This window comes from Pseudorca crassidens, chromosome 8, assembly GCF_039906515.1.
Source record: "Pseudorca crassidens isolate mPseCra1 chromosome 8, mPseCra1.hap1, whole genome shotgun sequence".
Taxonomy (NCBI): domain Eukaryota; kingdom Metazoa; phylum Chordata; class Mammalia; order Artiodactyla; family Delphinidae; genus Pseudorca; species Pseudorca crassidens.
In genome coordinates, this window is record NC_090303.1 from 99,849,142 (window position 1) to 99,868,875 (window position 19,734).

Sequence of the window (19,734 nt, forward strand, 5' to 3'; positions counted from 1 at the left end):
GGCTGGTCCTCCCCGTCCAGGTGACACGCGGGACGTACCAGTGACGTGTGTGGAGGGCCGGTCCCCTGCACAGACGACTTCTCCCTGCAGCTTCTTTTTTTTTTTAATTAAAAAAAATTTTTTTAATTTATTTATTTTTGGCTGCGTTGGGTCTTCGTTGCTGCGCGCGGGCTTTCTCTAGTTGTGGCGAGCGGGGGCTACTCTTCATTGCGGTGCGCGGGCTTCTCATCACAGTGGCTTCTCTTGTCGCAGAGCGCGGACTCTCAGCGTATGGGCTCAGTAGTTGAAGCATGCAGGCTCAGTAGTTGTGGCTCGCGGGCTCTAGAGCACAGGCTCAGTAGTTGTGGCACATGGGCTTGGTTGCTCCACGGCATGTGGGATCTTCCCGGACCAGGGCTCGAACCCGTGTCCCCTGCATTGGCAGGTGGATTCTTAACCACTGCACCACCAGGGAAGTCCCCTCCCTGTAGCTTCCGATACACATTAGGAGTCTGCTTTTTCCTTTTCTGATAGCATTTCCCCACACAGTTGATTTTAAAGCCAAGATAAAACACTACAAAGTGAAGATTGCACATCATTAGAGCTCCGTGGGTCCATCTAGGTGGGAGGCCGTGGGTCTCGCCTTTCTGCTGACGCAGCCTGGGCTCAGAGCGCAGCTGGTGCCGTTCTTTTGTGAAAGGCGTTCACGACTCCGTCAGAAGCATCCACCGGTTGGTATCTTCCCGATAAACTTTGTGTCAGTTTCCTCTTCAGGAAAACAGCCAGCATGGGCCCCCAGGCCAGCATCTTCTATGAGGCATAGCCCAGCTTCGGGCTGAAGTCTTCCACAGTCAGGCGCAACTACCCATTTGGGGGCTTTTTAATAATTTTTGTTTTTTAGACAAATAATCCTGTAGTAAAATCTAGAGGTTTAAAAGGACACACAGTGAAAAGTACGAGTTCTTTCCATCCACATGTCGTTCATGTCTCTCAGCCCCCGGGAAGTCCCTGCACTGCTGTCTTGGGTACATCTGTCTGAGTGTTATCTACACACACATACATCGTACAGAAAACGAGTGTTTGTATGTAACTTAGAAATAACCTTTAACAGCATTTCCCAAGTGTAAGTAAACATGTACCTGTGATGGTTCCCTGGTCATCAGTCTTTGCAGAGCACTTTCTCTGAATCCTCCCCGTGAGTGTGAGAAATGGTCTCGTCGTGATACCATTTTTAGCTTATATCTGAGCACTTGTAATTGTTCTTCTGTGCTCTGGAAACAGACGTCTTTATAGAGACAATAGGAAAATTCATTTTTCCTTGATTCCTTTGATAATATTTGTACTATAGTCAGGAGTAGGAATTGCCCTAACAGTTAGTTCTGTTACTTAAATGCTATTAGAAATGCGGAAGATAAATACTCTGAAACTGGAATTAATTTTGGCAGGTAGTCCTCCAGATGTGAAATATGTGCATTTCTAATAATGCATGGTTATTTAAGTAAGTTTTAGGATGCTGACATAGACACAATAATTTTGTGCCCTGTCTTTTTTTTTTTTTAAATAAATTTATTTATTTTTGGCTGCATTGGGTCTTCGTTGCTGCGCGTGGGCTTTCTCTAGTTGCAGTGAGTGAGGGCTACTCTTCGTTGTGGTGCGAGGGCTTCTCATTGCAATGGCTTCTCTTGTTGCGGAGCACGGGCTCTAGGTGCGTGGGAATCAGTAGTTGTGGCACACGAGCTTAGTAGTTGTGGCTCGCGGGCTCTAGAACACAGGCTCAGTAGTTGCAGCGCGCGGGCTTAGTTGCTCTGCGGCATGTGGGATCTTCCCAGACCAGGGCTTGAACCCGTGTCCCCTGCATTGGCAGGCGGATTCTTCACCACTGCACCACCAGGGAAGTCTTGTATCCTATCTTATTTTTGTGTTCTGTAAATATTATTTGGGCTTGTATTTTTTATTTTTCTATTACGTTTCAGGTCTTCGCATAAGCTATCTCAAATCCCTAGTGAAGTGGGTGGTGGGGGATGTGTGTGTGTGACGGAATATTTGATGGTCCCGTTTCATGAATTAGGAAGTATATTATGATGGGTAGTACAGAGGGGATGCTCAGAGGAGGAGGGAGAAGGATTCTGACACTTCCAAGGTTGGAAAGTTTCAAGAACTAGTAGAGGTTAAGTGGGCCTCAAAGGATGAGTATAGATAAGGAGAAACAAAGGGATGAAAGTCTTGCAGAGTTTTGCTGGAGGGAGAAGGATGAACGTGAAAGTGGGAAGTAGCACTTTGAGAGAACAGGATGCTGGCCAGCTTGAATAGATGCTGTAAGAATGGCTACCCAAGTTAGTTTAACTGGCTTTAATAAAGAGTGACTCCAGATTCTGGTGAACTTTGAATACCAGGTAAATGAGTTTGTTTGTTTGTTTTACAGTGTTGTGGGTCCATAGAGATGGATATATGACTTGATAACTAATGACTTTAGGAGGATGAATCTGGAAACCAGATGGGATTAAAATAGGAAAGATATCAAAGGCACAGAAAGACCAACTTGGTTTTAGTAATCCAAGTGTGGTGTTGTGTAAGTTCTGAACTAGGGTAGAAACAGGAAACAAAAGGAGCAAATTTCTGGGCTTCTGGTTGAAGATGAAATTTATGTTTTGACTTTCTCGTTTGTGACATCACTAAAATGATAGTAAAATAATTTTTAAATCAATGAAGACAAAGAATGGAAGAAAACAGACATCATAGATGAGAATTTAACAGTTTTTTTTTTTTTGGAGAATGAAAAGCAGATAGAGTCACAGTACTGATCACCAGGGTATAGGAAGCCTCGCTTTACAGGGTACATCCCCAGAGGAGAGCACCGCTGGCCCTGCAGGACTGGAGAAGCTTGGGACCTGAAGGCTCCGGTTTGGCAGAAGGTGGAGGCGTGAGACTGGGCGGTGCTTGGGAGGTGAGGGATGGATTCAGAATCCGTGAAATTGAAAGCCTGTCATTTCCCTCTACTCAGGTATAGAACACATGGTAGTCAAGAGTCTGCATCCCAAGCAGAAGATTTGTTGCTTCTATGTAGAACACGTTGAATGGGACCGCTGCAGAAACTTGGGAACAGGAGGCCTAGCAGAGGTTGTCACGAATAGGAAGCAACAACAGTGGCTATGATAGAAAGTTGGCCTTTAGAGTGATTGGTCCCTAATTCCATATATTCAGAATACTGGTGTTGATGCTAGAGACAGAACAGTGCTCTGGAAAAATTGAACAGCCCTGAAAAATAAATGCATTTATTGACATGAAAGGTGAGCCATTCAGAACTGTGGCCTACCAGCCTCACTCAGGCCAGTGGTGTTTCCAGTTAGTTTTTTAGTACCTTATCGTTATTAGTACTAAGGATTAATAGTTGTATGAAAGAACAGAATACACACACAAAGAATAAAAGGGAACAGGAAGAAACTGATAATACAGGGAAAAGAAGAATATGTTTTAAAAAGTAACATTGTCTGATATGAGAAGCTTCTCATTATGACAGTAAGTTAGGAACAGGATGCTGTGAGAAAAGAACTCACATTTGAAATGGTAACTGAGATTTTAAAAAGAAGAACAATTGAAGACCTAGAAGGACAGTAAAAAGTAAAATAAAAGGACAAGTAGCTTTGGAGACAGGAGTCACCCAGGAGGCCTAGTATCTGACTGTTAGGAATTCTAGAGAAAAACAGGGGAAGAAGATTTTTTTGAATTTATAATATTTTTAATAGAGAGTGAAAAGTAACTTCCCAGACCTGAAGGTGCTATATCTCTAGTGCCCAAGATAATAAAGGAAGAAAAGCTCGATCCCACAATTTCTGTGCACAGAGAATTAAGAGATATCCAACAACCTGTGGACTGAATTTGAGAACAGGATGCAGTTCCTGGGTTAGTGTCGCCCAGTGGGTCTAGAGAGCAGTCTGTCTAAACTGAAGCTAGAAGACTGGGGAGCTGTTGCAATTGCTGCTGGAATTAAGACCATAAGTGTGTTGAGTGGAAGGAACCCAGCCTTCAGTTACCAAGAGTAGCATGTAAGGCATATCAGAAGCCCTAAGCCTGTCATTATGAAGAGGCACAGTTAAGGGAAATGAACATAATTTAGCAGCCTCAAATATTGAAATAGTTGGAGTCTGACCACCTGTCTTAAGTGATTAGCCCGTCACAATGTAATTAGCCGGGAGCACCGTTATTACAGTAAGTCTTAATAAAAGGACCAAAGTGGTACACAGGCATTTGTTCAGCAGTTTTACGAATGACTGGTTTTGTATCTTTGCTTTTGATTTTAGGTAATAAAGCATGTCTAATTGTCTTTAGCAAATGACATCAGAGGCTCAAGTGTTCTTTATGTTTTGTTTTGAAGGTTGTTATATGTTATTTTCTGTCTTGGAGTTTTCAACCTTTTATTTATTTTTGATAAATTTATTTATTTATTATTTTTTGGCTGCGTTGGGTTTTTGTTGCTGCTCAGGCTTTCTCTAGTTGTGGCGAGCGGGGGCTACTCTTCGTTGCGGTGCGCGGGCTCCTCACTGCGGTAGCTTCTCTTGTTGCGGAGCACGGGCTCTAGGCACGCGGGCTCAGTAGTTGGGGCGCACGAGCTTAGTTGCTCCGTGGCATGTGGCATCTTCCCAGACCAGGGCTCAAACCCATGTCCCTGCCTTGGCAGGCGGATTCTTAACCACTGCACCACCAGGGAAGTCCCTCAACCTTTTATTATAAAAAATTTCAAACATACAAAGAAGTCAGAAGAATTTTAGAGTGAAGACCCATTTAACTGAACTTGCTTAATTACATATCTGTCTATCCTGAATTCCCATATCCATCCATCCATTTTACTTCCTACATTTCAGAGTAAGCTGTAGACATCAATGCACTTCTCCCTAAGTGCTTAGGCATCTACATCATTGGAGTTTGATACTTGTTTATAGTTTCCAGTAGGTAAGTTTTGACTAACACATTTGCCCAAGTAACCCAAAGCCCTACCAAGTTACAGGGCATAATCATCCCCACAGAAAGTTCCTTAATGCTTCCCAGTTAATCCTGGCCTCCCCCAAGGTAACCACCATAGATTAGTTTGACCTGTCCTAGAAGTTCATCTAAAGGAAAGTATGTACCAAGTGGTTCAAAGGAAGTGTGAACCACTTCATGTAAGGCTGCTTTCACTCAATATTTTTGAGATTTAGCCATGTTATCATAAGTAGCAGTAGTTTCCCTACCCCCCTTTTTTTCTGCTGAGTAATATTCCATTGTATGAATATGACAGTTTCTTAATTCATTCTTCTAATGACAGATACCTGGGCTGTTTCCAGTTTGGGGCTGTAATGAATAAAACTACTATGAACATCTAAGTGGAGATCTTTTATATCTCTTGGGCAGACACGTAGCAGTGGGATTGCTGGAATGTATGGTAATAGTATGTTTAACTTTATAAGAAACTAGCCAACTATTTTTCCAAAGTGGTTGTATCATTTTGAATTCATGTGAGCAATGTTTCTGAGTTCTAGTTGTCCTACAGTTTTGCCAACATCTGCTCGGAATGTCATTCTCTTTAATTTCAGCCGTTCTTGTGGGAGTGTCGTGGTATCTCCTGGTTTTAATTTGCATTTCCCTGGTGATTAATGATGTTGAGTCCTTCTCATATGCTAGTTGACCATTTGTATGTGGTCTTTTGTAAAGCATCTGAGTCTTTTACTTTTTTTTTTTAAACTTCTGGGTTAATATCCTTTTTATTATTGAGTTGTAGGAGTTCTTAATATATTTAGGATGCCAGCATTTCATCATATTATCAAGATATGTCTTGCTACTATTTTCTCCCAGTTTGAGGCTTGCTATTCCTGTTCTTAATGGTGTCTTTGAGTGAGCAGGTTGTTTTTATTTTGAGGAAACCTAATTTGTTTTATTTTCTTTTACAAGTATCATCCTCTGTGACCTATAAGAAACCTTTGCCTAGATGACAAAGATACTGTGTTTTCCTCTTGAGGCTTTATGGTTTGGGCTTTTACATTTAGGTCTGTGATGCATCTTGAGTTAACTTTTGTGTGTGGTGTGAGGTAGGGCTTGAGGTTAATCTTTCCCCCATGTGGTTCTCCAGTTATTCCAGCGTCATTTGTTTCCCCCAGTGTGTTGCTTTGGTGCCCTCGTTAAAACTAAGTCACAATATAAGTAGGTTCTATTTCTAGAATTCTGTTTCACTGATATGTATCCATCCTAAAGGAATGACATACTACTAATTTGATTTGTTTCTATTTTGTGCAGTATGTTTACATCTATATTTATGTGGGATTATTGGTTGGTGTTTTCATTTTTCTGTAATTTCTTAATTACTGTATGTATGAAAACTCTTGAAGTCAGGTAGTATAGGTCTTCCAACTTTGTTCTCCTACCCCAAGATTTTTGACTATTCTAGGTCCTTTGCGTTTCTCTATAAGTTTTATTGTCAGCTTGTCAATTTCTACTCTGTTAGTTTCTGGATTACAATTGGGATTACATTGAATATTTTTTAATAGCAGTTTTATTGAGATACAATTCACATGCCATACAATTCATCCATTTAAAATGTACATTTCAGTGGTTTTCAGTATATTCACAGATATATTCAATCACACATTTTAGAACATCTTCATCATCTCAGAAAGAAACCTTGTACCCTTTAGCTATTACTCCCTTAGTCCCCCGCCTCCATGCTCATCTACTTTCGGTCTATAGATCTGTCTATTCTGAACGTTTTATGTAATGTAATCATATAATATGTGGACTGAAGTGTATGCCCCCCAAAATTCATATGTTGAAGCCCTAACCCCAGTTTTATAGTATTTAGATGGGACCTTTAGGGAAATAAGCATAAATGAGGTTGTAAGGTAGGACCCTGATCCTATGGGATTGATGTCCTTATAAGAAAAGGAAAAAATACCAGAGAGCTCTCTCTCCAAGGACACAGGGAGAAGGCAGCCATCTGCAAGCCAGGAAGAGAGGCCTCACCCAAAACCAACCCTGGCACCTTGATCTCGCACTTCTAGCCTCCAGAACTCTGAGAAAATTAACTTCTGTTGTTTAAGCCACCCAGTCTGTGGTATTGTGTTATAGTGAACTGAGTAGACTAGTTCTGTGTCTGGCAGCTTCCACTTTACCGTGTTTTCAAGCCGCATCCATGTGGTGGCATACATAACTGCTTCATTTGTTTTTATGGCCAAATAGTATTCCACTGTGTAGATATAGATATTACATTTTGTTTATCCATTCATCAGTTAGCTACTTTGTAGCTATCATGAATAGTGCTGCTGTAAACACTTCTGTACAGGTTTCTATATGGATATGCTTCTATTTTTCTTGGTTAGATACCTAGGCGTGGAATTTCTAGGTCAGATGGTAGGTCTATGTTTAACCATTTGCAAAACTGCCAGAATGTTTTCCAAAGTGGATGATAATACTGTTTTACTTTCCCACCAGCAGTGTGTGAGGGGTCCAGTTTCTCCACATCCTGACTAGCACTTGTTACCATCTGAGTTTTTTGATTCTAGCCATCCTAATGGGTATGAAGTGGTGTCTTATTATGGTTTCGATTTGCATTTCCCTGATGACTAATGATGTATCTATTGGCAATTTTTATACATTCTTCAGAGAAATGTCTGTTAAGAGCCTTTGCCCATTTTTTAATTGGATTGTCTTTTTATTATTGAGTTGTGAGAGTTTTTTACATATTCAAATAGTTTATCGGATAAATGATTGATAAATTGTTTTCTCTCAGTCTGTGGATTGTCTGTTCGTTTTCTTGATTGTGTTCTTTGACACGAAAAACTTAAATTTTGATAAAATCCAGTTCATTTTTTTTCTTTGGTTGCTCATGCTTTTGATGTCATATATGAGTCCCTTGCCAAGTACAAAGTCATGAAGATTTATTTTTATGTTTTCTTCTAAGAGTTTTATAGTTTTGGCTCTTAGTTCTAAGTCTTTGATCCATTTTCAGTTAATTTTTATATACGGTGTGAAGTAAAGGACCCCTTCATATATTTGCATATCACTATATAGTTGTCCCAGCACCATTTGTTGAAAGACCATTTTTCCCCCCATTGAATGGTCTTGGCACCCTTGTCAAAAATTAGTTGTCCACAGAGACATGGGTTTATATGTAGATTCTCAATTCTGTTCCATTGATATATGTGTCTATCCTATGCCAGTACCTCACTGTCTTGATTACTGTAATTTTGTAGTAAGTTTTGAAATCATGAAGTGTAAGGGCTTCAACTTTGCTCCTTTTCAAGATTGTTTTGGGTCCCTTGCAATTCCATATGAATTTTAGAATCAGCTTGTCACTTCCTACGAAGAAGTCAGCTGGGATTCTTCTGATAGGGATTGTGTTGAATCTGTAGATCAATTTGTCATCTTAACAATAAGAAGTATTGTCATCTTAATGTCATCTTCACCTATTCTAGTGTAAGTATTTGAAGGTACCAATTTCTTTGTAAGGATTTTTAGCTTCATTCCACAAATTTTGATTTGTTGTATTTTCATTATCATTTAGTTCAAAATAATTTATGTCTTGTTCTTTGACCCTTGGGTTTTATAGAAGTGTGTTGTTTAGTTAGAAATATTAGAGGTTTTCCAGGGTAGCTTATTGTTGCAGATTTCTAATTCCATTTTGGTCAGAGAATAAACTCTATATGAGTTCAGTCCTTTAAAATGTATTGAGGGCCGTTATGGCCCAGAAAACGGCCTATTTGGTGAGTGTACAATGTACTGTTGAAAAGAATGTGAATTTGTTGGGTGTAGACTGGGTCAGGATCCTGTTGGCTTGTGGGAGATGATTATGCACATCTCTCCCCAGCTCCCTGTCAGTAATGTCATGTTGGTAGCTTGAAATCTGCCGTGGAGGGAGTCCTACCCCACAGATAGCTGCTAAGGCTACAGTTGGGGCTTTTTTCTTTTCTTCTTTGAGAGAGACAGTTTACTAGCATCCACTGGGTATAGAATTAGGTGAAGGTGATTGATAGTGTCAATCAGGTCGTCTGTGTCATGACTCCTTTCCCCCCTTCCCCGCCTGTGGTCTAGTTGCTGAGAGAGGGATTTTTAATCTTATCCTATGATTGTGGAATTGTTTTTTTCTCCCTTTACTCTGTCATATTTTGCTTCATGTATTTTGAAGCTCTGCTATTAGGAGAACATACATTTATGATTATGTCCTTTTATTATTATGAAATGTCCCTCTTGTCTTTGGTAATACTTTGTCTTGTTGAAGTCTGTTTTGTCTGATACTGTTGTAGCGTCTTCAGCCTTCTTATGCTTAGTGTTTGCATGATAATCTTTTTCCATCTATTTACTTTCGATTAGTCTGTGTCTTTATATCTAAATTGTGTCTCTTAACAGCATATTGAAAGGTCTTGCTGTTTTGTCCCTTCTGATCATTTCTGCCTTTTGACTGTAGGTTTCAGTCTACTGACATTTATTATAAGTATTAATAGGTTGGTTTTTAGGCCTACCATCTTATTATTTTTTCTGCCCTGTAAAAAAATTTCTCTGTTCCTGCTTTCCTCTCTTCTTTTGGATTATTTGAATTTTTTCAGAATTGCATTTTAATATATCTGCTGGCTTTTTTAGCTATTCCTCTGCTGTGTGTGTGTGTGTGTGATTGCTCTAGGGAGTACAATATGTATCCTTTTATTTCTTTTTTAATATGCTGCTTAGAGTTGATATTGAATGACATCACAGAAAACATAGAAAAACCTTGTAACTGCAGTGTTCCATTTACTATCCCAAGCTCATCCTTTATATTACATCTAAATAGTTTTAAGACCCACAAGGCAATATTATAAATTTTAGTTTTAAATCATTCTTTGTATTTTAAAGAATTAAGAAAAATAGTCTTTTATATTTGCCCAAATATCTACTACTTCTAATGCTCTTCATTCTTTTCTGAAGATCCAAGATTCAGCCTGATACCAATTCCTCTCTACCTAGAATTTAAGTCTGTACTATGTGAAGTCTCTAAGTTTTATTTTATTTGAAATTACCTTTATTTTGCCTTCCTTTTTGAGGAATATTTTCACTGGATAAAGAATTTTGGGGTTGATAGGTTTCTTTTTTTCTTTCAACACTTAAAGATGTTATTCCACTGTCATTTGGCCTTTGTAGTGGTGATATTCTTTTGCCGTATGTTACAAGTCTACTTTTAATATTTTTTCTCCCCTTTAGTTTTCAGCAGTTTTTTTTTTTTTTCCCTCTTTCTTCTTCAGAATTGATCATTTTTGTTGGTCTGTCTTCATGAGTCTTATTTCGTTTCCACTCTGCTCTCAAGCCCATCCACTAAATAACTTATTCTAGGTAATATGTATTTCAGTTCTGTAATTTTTATTTGGGTTTTTTTTTCATAGTTTGTTTTTTACTGCAATTAATTTTCATTTGTTATGAGCCTGTTTTTCTTTGTGTCCTTGAGTATAGCTATAATAGTTGCTTTAAAATCCTTGTCTCCTAATTTGGAGACAGGTCACCTCCAGGTTGGTCTCTGTTGCTTTTCTCTTGAGTGCGTCTCATTTTCCTTTCTTAGGTCTATAGGCTTGGGTTGTGCCGTTCCCTTCTTCCAAGACTAGGATACTCTGCAGTATAAGCCACCTTTTGGTTGCTCTCTGGTGCCTTCAGACAGTTCTTTTTACACTTTTTCAAGTTTATCGTTACTATCCCACAGAAACGTGGTTAGATACGTTGGTACTGATCGCAGAACCAAAGTTTAAGTAGAACCTGAAGTTTCAGCGGCAACTCCCGCAGGCTCCACAGTGACATGGGCACTGCCGTGGCAGGATTGGGTTGGGGGTGGCCACGAGAGAGGTTTTCTGTTGGCAGGAATTCAGTAACTTACGCGAAGATTAATTAGTCAAAAGACAGTACAGGCGTATGATTTGAAGATGTGTCTATTTGCCTGAAAAAGAAGAACTAAATCAAGAAACAGTTAAAAGCGGTTGCTGCTGTGGGTTGGGAGGGGTGGATCATAGCACGCTTGCTTTTTATTATAAGTTCTTCGTTATTTCATCTAATTTAGATGTAAGTTGATAGAAGGAAACCTAAGTTTTATAAAGCAGGACAGCTCCTAGCCACTACTGTCTCTAGTCAGCACTGTCTCATGTTTTCCGTGCCTGGTTGGATAATGGTGAGTGTGATGCTAATTTGGGAATGAATGTTAAACTGTGGGTAGAAATTTTAAAAGAGCTTTTAAGGGCTTTTTTTTTTTCCCCCATTAAAATTTTGCCGTTTAGTCTGTTCTGTGAGGCCCAGGGTTCCTTGCATTGTTTCCAGGTCCTCTTTGAGGAGGTGAGGCTGAAAGGAAGTAATGGTGGGGTGAGAGTGTGTGTTCTGGGCACAAAGAATACTTTGTGAAGAAGAAAGAATTCTGTAGTTAAAAGTTTTTAAAAACCCTTGCTAGCCCTGCTCTCCCAAAGTAATGACTATTAATGTCTGGACAGATACATAAACTTTATCTGCATGTCCAAAGGAACCACACTGAAATGCTCATTTCTAAGTTGTGCTTTACACTTTTATCTTTTCAACGTCTTTCTGTATGGATCTATGCATGTCCCACGTTCCTTGACTCCAGGGCTGAGTGCACCCCTAGTGGGCGGCATGGCTCCCTGGTTGGTCAGGTGCTCATTACCTGCACCTGTGCCGAGTTACCTGCCCCGCCCCCACCCTTGTTCTTAGCCTGCAAACCATTAAGGACCATTTTGAAGAGTATGGCCGGAAAGAACAAAACCTTTTAATATCAAGCCAAGCTCAGGATGGGAGCAGATTAGAAAGAAACCCCACCGTGGGCTATGGGCTGTGGCCTGCTCTCAGCTTTTCTTTATTTGCTTACAAGAACGTTGTGATAAATCTTTTTAAGCCTAAACCACTAATCTTTTAGTCAGTATAAAAAAATCCCATCTAAACGCACTGTGTCAGATTCTAATTGGCAGCATTTTCGTAGTGTTACTTAAAGTAATGATACATATTGTGACCAGAGTCTTGGATTAGATGAAATTTGGTAAATGTATTGCAGTTTTTATAACCACTCTATATTCTCTGACAGTATTAAAAGCGCCATATTGTATCCTCAGGTGAATCCAACAGTGTATTTAACTAATTATGTTTGACAAGTAGGTTGTTAGAATTCTTTTTATCATCTTCAGCAATGCTGTGATAGTTTGATAGCTAAATTAAAGTATTTGTATACTTCCATGATAATTTCACTATGATAAATGCTTGTGAGTATAATTACTATATCAAAAAGAATGCACTTGAATTTTGAATATTTCCAAATTATATTCCAGAAAAAAATATAACAGTGTGTGCTCTGACCTCCAATGGATAGATGCTCCCATGTTCCTGCACTTTGGCTATCACTGGGTTTGACTGTTTTGTTTTGTTTTGTTTTGTTTTTAAAACCTTTGTTAATTTAGTAGCTAGAGATTAATATATTGCCGAGAAATAAAGGTCAGGCTGAAGTAGGTAACCTAAAAAATTCCCTAGAACCAAACACCTCGAACTGGGTGCTAGATACAAAGTGAGACTCTGTGCTGCCCGAGGATCTGGGTGAGAGGCGGGTAGGCTGGAAGCAGTGGTCACACAGAACAGGAGCAAAGCCTGCGCCCGGCCAAGAAGCTGATGTTTCCATGGAAATCTTTAGTGAAAAGGTGAACTGGAAAACAAAATAATCGACCCACTCTCCCAGGTGGGCCACTAGGAAAGTAGTTTGAGCCAAGGTCTGCATGTGAGGGGAGTGGAGGGGGAATCCGTCCTGAGAATTTGTCACCTCTGGTGTCTTTGAGTTTGTATTGCCAGCTTGCTGGGGGATTTCCCCAAGCTGGGAAATTAATGTGAAAGCCCCACTGAAAATGAGTTTTTAAAAAACCCCAAAGTTACAAAGTGAGGAGAGTCTCGGTCCACGTGAACAAGTCAGCATATAGAACAAACAGCAGAACTAGAGCCTCAAGAACTTCAAACAGAAAGGTCTTTAGAGAGCACTTCTAAGTGTATTAAAAACAATTAGTGGTGTAAAAGAGTCAAGAAGATAAAGGAACAAAACACTATGGACAATAAGACATCTTTTTAAAGAAATAGGGAAAATCTGCAAATGTAAAATAAAATTATTAAAGGTAGCAAATTTGACACAGCTGATAGAGAATTACTTAACTTGATGTGGTAGGTAGATCAAGAAAAATTAGAAAGTTTGAACAAAGATAAAGTGATGGAAGTAACTGAAGTTATAAATTGAGATAAGGAGGTGACATGAAAATGTAGCAGAGAAGCTAGGAGAAAATAGAAAGGGGACCAGAAGTGTTTGAAGAGGAAATGACCCAAGAATTTACCAGAATTGGTGAAAGCAAAATATGCATGCCAAATTTTAAGGTAACCATTACAAGAATTTGAATAAGATGTGTAACTCCAGCATAACAAAAGTACTACAGTGGAATAAGGAAACTATCGATCCAATATAAGAGAAAGGGGGAGAAAACAAGAAGCACAGAGAAAAAAAATTAAAATAGAAAATGCAAAATAAGGTGGTAGAAATTAATCAAGATAGCAGTAGAAAACAGTATAATCTTAAAACCAAACCTGCCCATCAGAGACTGTCTGACTCAATTTCTATTTTAAAAGTGAATCTTACTGTGGTGATTCACAGTAGACAAACCAAAACATAGAGATATAAAAGTTGAAAGTAAAGAGGTGGAATACAGGTATTTGAGATGAATTCTAACCAAAATATAGGAAAAACCATATTAACATCAGATACGATAGCTTTCTAAGGCCCTGTTGTTAAGAAAAAACATGGTTACTTTCTAATGATAAAAAAGAACAAGTTATCAGGAATATAATTCTAAATTTGTAAACTTATTAACAGGGCCTCAAAATATATGGCAGATTTTTTAGAGAATTATAAGACTCATTGACAAACCCATAACTGGTTAGGGGGATTTTAATAAAAATTTCTCAGTAGTTAATAAACAGACAAATCACTGGCAATACAGAACATCTGAAAAGCAAAAGTGACCAGCTTGCTTTAACAAACCATGTGTCCAGCAGTTAGAGAGTGGACATTTTTTCAAGCACATGTAAAGAAAAATCACTACATCTTCGGCTACAAGTCTCATTATATATTTTTTTAAACATCTTTTTTTTTTTTAATTAATTTATTTTTTGGCTGTGTTGGGTCTTCGTTTCTGTGCGAGGGCTTTGTCTAGTTGCGGCGAGCGGGGGCCACTCTTCATCGCGGTGCGCAGGCCTCTCACTATCGCGGCCTCTCTTGTTGAGGACCACAGGCTCCAGACGCGCAGGCTCAGTAGTTGTGGCTCACGGGCCTGGTTGCTCCGTGGCATGTGGGATTTTCCCAGACCAGGGCTTGAACCCGTGTCCCCTGCATTAGCAGGCAGATTCTCAACCACTGCACCACCAGGGAAGCCCACTCATCATATTTTAAAGAAACTATCCAAAAGATAACACTCTCTGATTAATTTTAAAAAGAAATTAAAGGGTTTTTTTTAAAGGTTAAAAAAAAACACTTTGGAAATCTAAAAAATTCTAAACTCTTATAATCAAGATAACTAGCAATGGAAAAAAGAAAATATAACTGAATAAGGAAAATACATATCAGACTTAGGTGATGTAGCCACAGAGGTGTAGAGCAGAAAGTCTGTAGGATTTTTTTTGGTTTTTTGTTTTTTTTAAAATAAATTTATTTTATTTTTATTTTTGGCTGCGTCAGGTCTTTGTTGCTGCGCGGGGGCTCTCTCTAGTTGCGGCGAGTGGGGGCTACTCTTCGTTACGGTGCGTGGCTCCTCATTGCAGTGGCTTCTCTTGTTGCGGAGCATGGACTCTAGGCATGCGGGCTTCAGTAGTTGTGGCTCGCGGGGTCTAGAGCGCAGGCTCAGTAGTTGTGGCACATGGGTTTAGTTGCTTCGTGGCATGTGGGATGTAACCCGACCAGAGCTCGAGCCCACGTCCCCTGCGTTGGCAGGCGGATTCTTAACCACTGCGCCACCAGGGAAGCCCAGAAAGTCTGTAGGTTTTAATGCTTATATTAAAAAGAGCAAAGAGGACAAATTACAAAGCTAAGCAACCAAACGAGGATTTATAGAAAGAGAGTAAACGTAAAGAAAGAAGTAGATTGGAAACAGTAGAAATACAGGTACAGTGATGAAAATGGATAAATCTCAAACTGGTTCCTTAAAAAGACTAATAGACAAGCCTCTGGCAAAATTAATAATAAAAATATTTTAAAAGGGGGACAATAAAATTAGCAGGCATTTTTTAAAAGAAGACTGAACTGGGCAGTGTACTTGAAAAGTTTATTGAAATGGACAGTTATCTAGAAGGTAGCAATACATATAGTCAGGAAAGGATAAGACCATTTAATATGTGGTTTGTGAACCGTTGGTTTTCTATGCAGAGAAATGTAAAATCACTTTTCTTCATGTTATATACAGTTTTAACCAAGGTGGATTAGAAATGTCAGATTTAAAAGAAAATACAGTAAAATCATGCCAAAATTTGGAACCTGCCAAAAGATCGTTAGCAGGGTCTAGCAACGAGAGAATGGATAAATCATAAATCTGTACTATACAGTACATTACATACAGCTGTAACTATCTCAAATGTTGTCAGAAACAAATTGGCAGAAGCAGATGTACAACGTGTTACAGTTTGTGTAATCTAAAATTTGAAAACATGCAAAATAATTTCATATATTGTTACACAGTAAAATATAAAACATTCATAGGAATGTTAGACACCAAATCATGGGGACATTTGCCCCTAGGGAAAGGGGGAGGAAGAGTGCGATGAGGGAAGAGTTCGTAGTGTGTCAGGTATACTCTGTATCATTTCATTTCCTAAAAAGTTGAGGGGGGTTTGGATGGAATGAGACAAGCATGGGAATGTAATAAGATTTGTCCAAACTAGGTCATGAGTTTGCAAGAGTTTGTTGTGTATTATAATCTGTGATTCTGTCTATATTTGAAATATTTAATAAAATGAGTCAGTGTTTTATGGCATAGTTCTTTGATTACCACTGAGATTGAGGGGTTTTTTAGGTTTTTGGCTACGAATACGTATTTCTTTTAGCTTTTGGATTTTCTGTTGGAATCCTTGTTTCTTTAGAGATTAATTTTTTTCACATTGTTTTAAATTACCTTTATTTATTAAAGGTAGTAACTTTAAGATATCTCTTACTAAAATAGTTACAGAATTTCAGATGAAGTGATTATATGACTTTGCTTAGAAAGGCCTTCTCCAACCTCAGATCAAGAAAGTATTTGTGTGTATATTCTTTGTTTTGTGGTTTCAGTTTGTATATTTTAATTCTTAATCTGTTTGTAATATATTTTGGAATATGAAATTTTTTTGAAATCACCTATAATGCCATTTATTCAATAATCTTTATCCGCTGACTTGAAATAGTTTTTATATAGCAAGTTCTTAAATACACCAGAATATTCTGTTTCATGATTTTTCTTTCTGTTTGAATCAGTATTGGTGTCTTTCTATTAATTTTATCCAAGTAAAGAATATGCAGATAAACTGAAATAGTATTAAAGGTTATATAAAAAAAGAGAGACCACATCTCCATCTCTCTCCGTAGTGCCTGGGTCCTGCTCTTTCCTGATTGGCCAGCTTTAGGCGTCCATGACTTTCAGTTGTAATAGAGGACTCCATCTCTTTCACTGCCGTGTCTTCTGCTTTTCATTTTTCATTCTCAGAGGGTAGCTTTGGTTAAATCCACTTACAGATAATTTTAAAGTTTTGGTTATTTTTATATTTATGACATATGCTTCTGGAAATATTCATAGCTAAGCATTATAATAGACTATGGTTATAGCTTGTTGTTTTCCCTGAAGTAGGTAGTTGCTTTTTTTCTTTTCATTTGCAACCTTTTCTTTGTACATTTGCCAGTTCTTTTCTTACCTTCTAATATACTCTCAGGACAGTTTTCCACAAGGTAATGGCATTAGACGATCTTGAAGGTCCAGAGTTTTCTTGGTGACCTTCCTCCAGGATGTTCCATCCTCCTTGGCTGGCTGACTCTTAGCTTTATTGGTGTGTGAATGGGATCTTTTTTCCACTCTAACTTTAACAGGTTTTGGTTGATACATGGGAAACATTGATACTGAAGTATCTTATAAGAAAATATGTTCGTATTAATCACTGTTGACATTGATGATGCCTGTTGATTTCCTTGACTTTTCTCCAAGTCACGTTTATAACTACTGCACGAGTGTTCACCAGTCAAACCAGGCTCGAGGGGCTGGTGTCCCTCCTTCTAAATCAAAAAAGGGGCAGACGCCGGGGGGAGCTCAGTTTGTTGGCTTGGAATTGTACAAACGGCTTAAAGAATTTTTGAAGAATTACTTGACAAATCTTCTGAAGGTAAGATGTTTTATATGTATACTGAGCATTTATAAAAGAATGTAAAAACAGAAAAGGTAGTGAAATAATGATTCTATTGATAAGTTAAATCTTTCACTGTCATTGTTTCATTGTTTTTGGCGTTGACGTGTGCCTGAAGATGTTTTGCTCTTGCTTAGTCATTTACCTATTGTGAAGATGAAATCTTCATAAGCCCATATTCTGTTCTTTGATTTGTTAAATTAGAAGTTTTTGATAGCCTTTCACCATAGTAGTACTTTCCTTCAATTACTAACCATTTGGTATTTGGTGGTTAGAGATTGATGAACCTTTTTAAAGCATATGATTATGAAGTCAGATTACCTGTATTGTATTTTGAACCCAATGTGCTGTTCTGTATCAAAATGTATAAAAGACTGTAAGGTTATCCAGCCTTTGGTAATCACATTTTCCAATGTGTTCTTGCCTTTTCTACATGGCCTTGTGGTACATTTCAGAACTATAATGAAATCGTGCCCTTGGCTGGGTGGGTTTCGCCACGAACATTCATTCCTCCTGCTCTGAGCCTTTTGCTTGGACAGTGGTGTGGTTTTTCCCCTTCATCTTCTGCCTTTTTCTTCCTCAGTCTCCATCCTCTGTAGCAAAGGCAGTGTGATGCCTTCCATCCAGCCACAGGATGGGCAAGTGGCTTCTTCATCTGGTGCTACGCACATTATGTAGGGTGTGTACCCTGGGAAGTCTGCACACTCTGTGTATATACTTGAAAGATTTTTTATTTACACAGATAACAGGCAGAAAACTTCAGCATGCCACATTTGTTTTTCTTAATATATTTTACAAGGTAATTGGAAACTTAACATCATTTTAACAGACCATGATCGACTGACCACAAATCGTGACTAAGATGGTATTATTTTCCACGTTCCTAAGCAGTCTTGATGAAGCCACTGTGTCCTCCTTGCTTTTATTCACAACACTTTGTAAAGTGAACACTGGAATTAATTATTCTTTTTTAGTATTGAAGTGAGGAACAGTGTATTGTGTTTTGAAAGGTATTGACAGCCATGCCATCAGCGATATTATTTTTTGCATTCTAAAAATGGTCATCTACTATAATCCAGAATAGCTTAGCTTTACATGTTCGGGTTCGTTTCTTGTTATTTAAATGAACACAGATTTGGTTGTATCCAGATACGGTCAGGTTTTCACGTGGCTTGTCGGATCACTCGTGCAGCGTGTATTTATGGAGCTTCTGAGAAGTTCAGGGACGGCCCCAGGCCCTTAGTTCATGGAGGGGGCTGCCTTCTCCCAGCTCCCCCTGGAGTGCTCTTCTGCTACGGCACGTTTTAGTTATACTGCAATTTAATGCCCCATTTTTAAAGGGTAAGACCTAACTTTGTAGATGTCATTAATACCTAAGAAAAAATTTCAAGTTACTGTCCTTCAAATAAAAATTTGTGGTTTAAGTTGTAGACATTTCAGTAAAAATAATTTGGTAAATGAACATTTTCCTCGTGAGGCCTTGTTAAAGAAGAAATATTGCACCATTATACTGTATACTTTATTTTTACAAAAATGCAGCAGATTACCACAGAGAGCTATAGATTTTTATAATTTTTAAGTAAATTTAATGAATGAAGAAGATGCATTAAAAAATGGAAGAGTATCAGCCCCGTGGTCTAAATTGTTAATTGGACATTTTAATTAATTTTTTAACAGAAAATATCAAAAATAGGAGTAAGTTGAGGTGAATTCCTCATTTGTTAATATAAAGGAATTACCCTCATATTCTAAAAAGTTCAGTCTTTTTATGAATGTATATGCATATTAATACCATGAAAAATGTTCTAGTTTGAGATCAAAGAATTTCCATTAAAATTCTCTTTAGTCTAATCCTCATGAGCTACTTTCTTGTGAGAATTTATAGTAAATGAGCATGTTTTGTATACAGAATAATCCAAAGAACCCATCTGAAGCCATACACATCAGTGTATCCTAATGCAATAGATTTGTTTCAGTTAACTTTTATCTCTGATTTATCATGTGACAAATTAGTCATCTTAAAGCTGTAGTGAACTTGTCTTTAGGACGGAGAAGATTTGATGGATGAGAGTGTACTGAAGTTCTACACTCAACAGTGGGAAGACTACCGGTTTTCAAGCAAGGTGCTGAATGGGATTTGTGCCTACCTCAATAGACACTGGGTTCGCCGCGAGTGTGACGAAGGACGGAAAGGAATCTATGAAATCTACTCCGTAAGATTGTTTTTACACACCTTTCAAATGTGTGTTTTCTTAGGGACGCATCTTCCTTCCCAGTAGGAGATCTAGGCAAATAGTAAGCAGTTTTCTGACTGGTGAGCTATAACTCCCTTTGTTTTAATTG

The 19,734-nt window shown here is 38.4% G+C and overlaps 1 protein-coding gene across 3 annotated transcripts in view; it reads left to right on the forward strand.

Annotated features, from left to right (window-relative positions):
• Positions 1–19,734, forward strand: part of CUL1 (cullin 1) — a 107,328-nt gene that overhangs the window by 46,225 nt on the left and 41,369 nt on the right. For all 3 annotated transcript variants that reach the window (XM_067747295.1, XM_067747293.1, XM_067747292.1), the window contains exons 3-4: positions 17,196–17,370; positions 19,437–19,604. In XM_067747295.1, the coding sequence (XP_067603396.1) occupies positions 17,196–17,370; positions 19,437–19,604 (343 nt within the window). The remainder of the gene's footprint in view (positions 1–17,195; positions 17,371–19,436; positions 19,605–19,734) is intronic.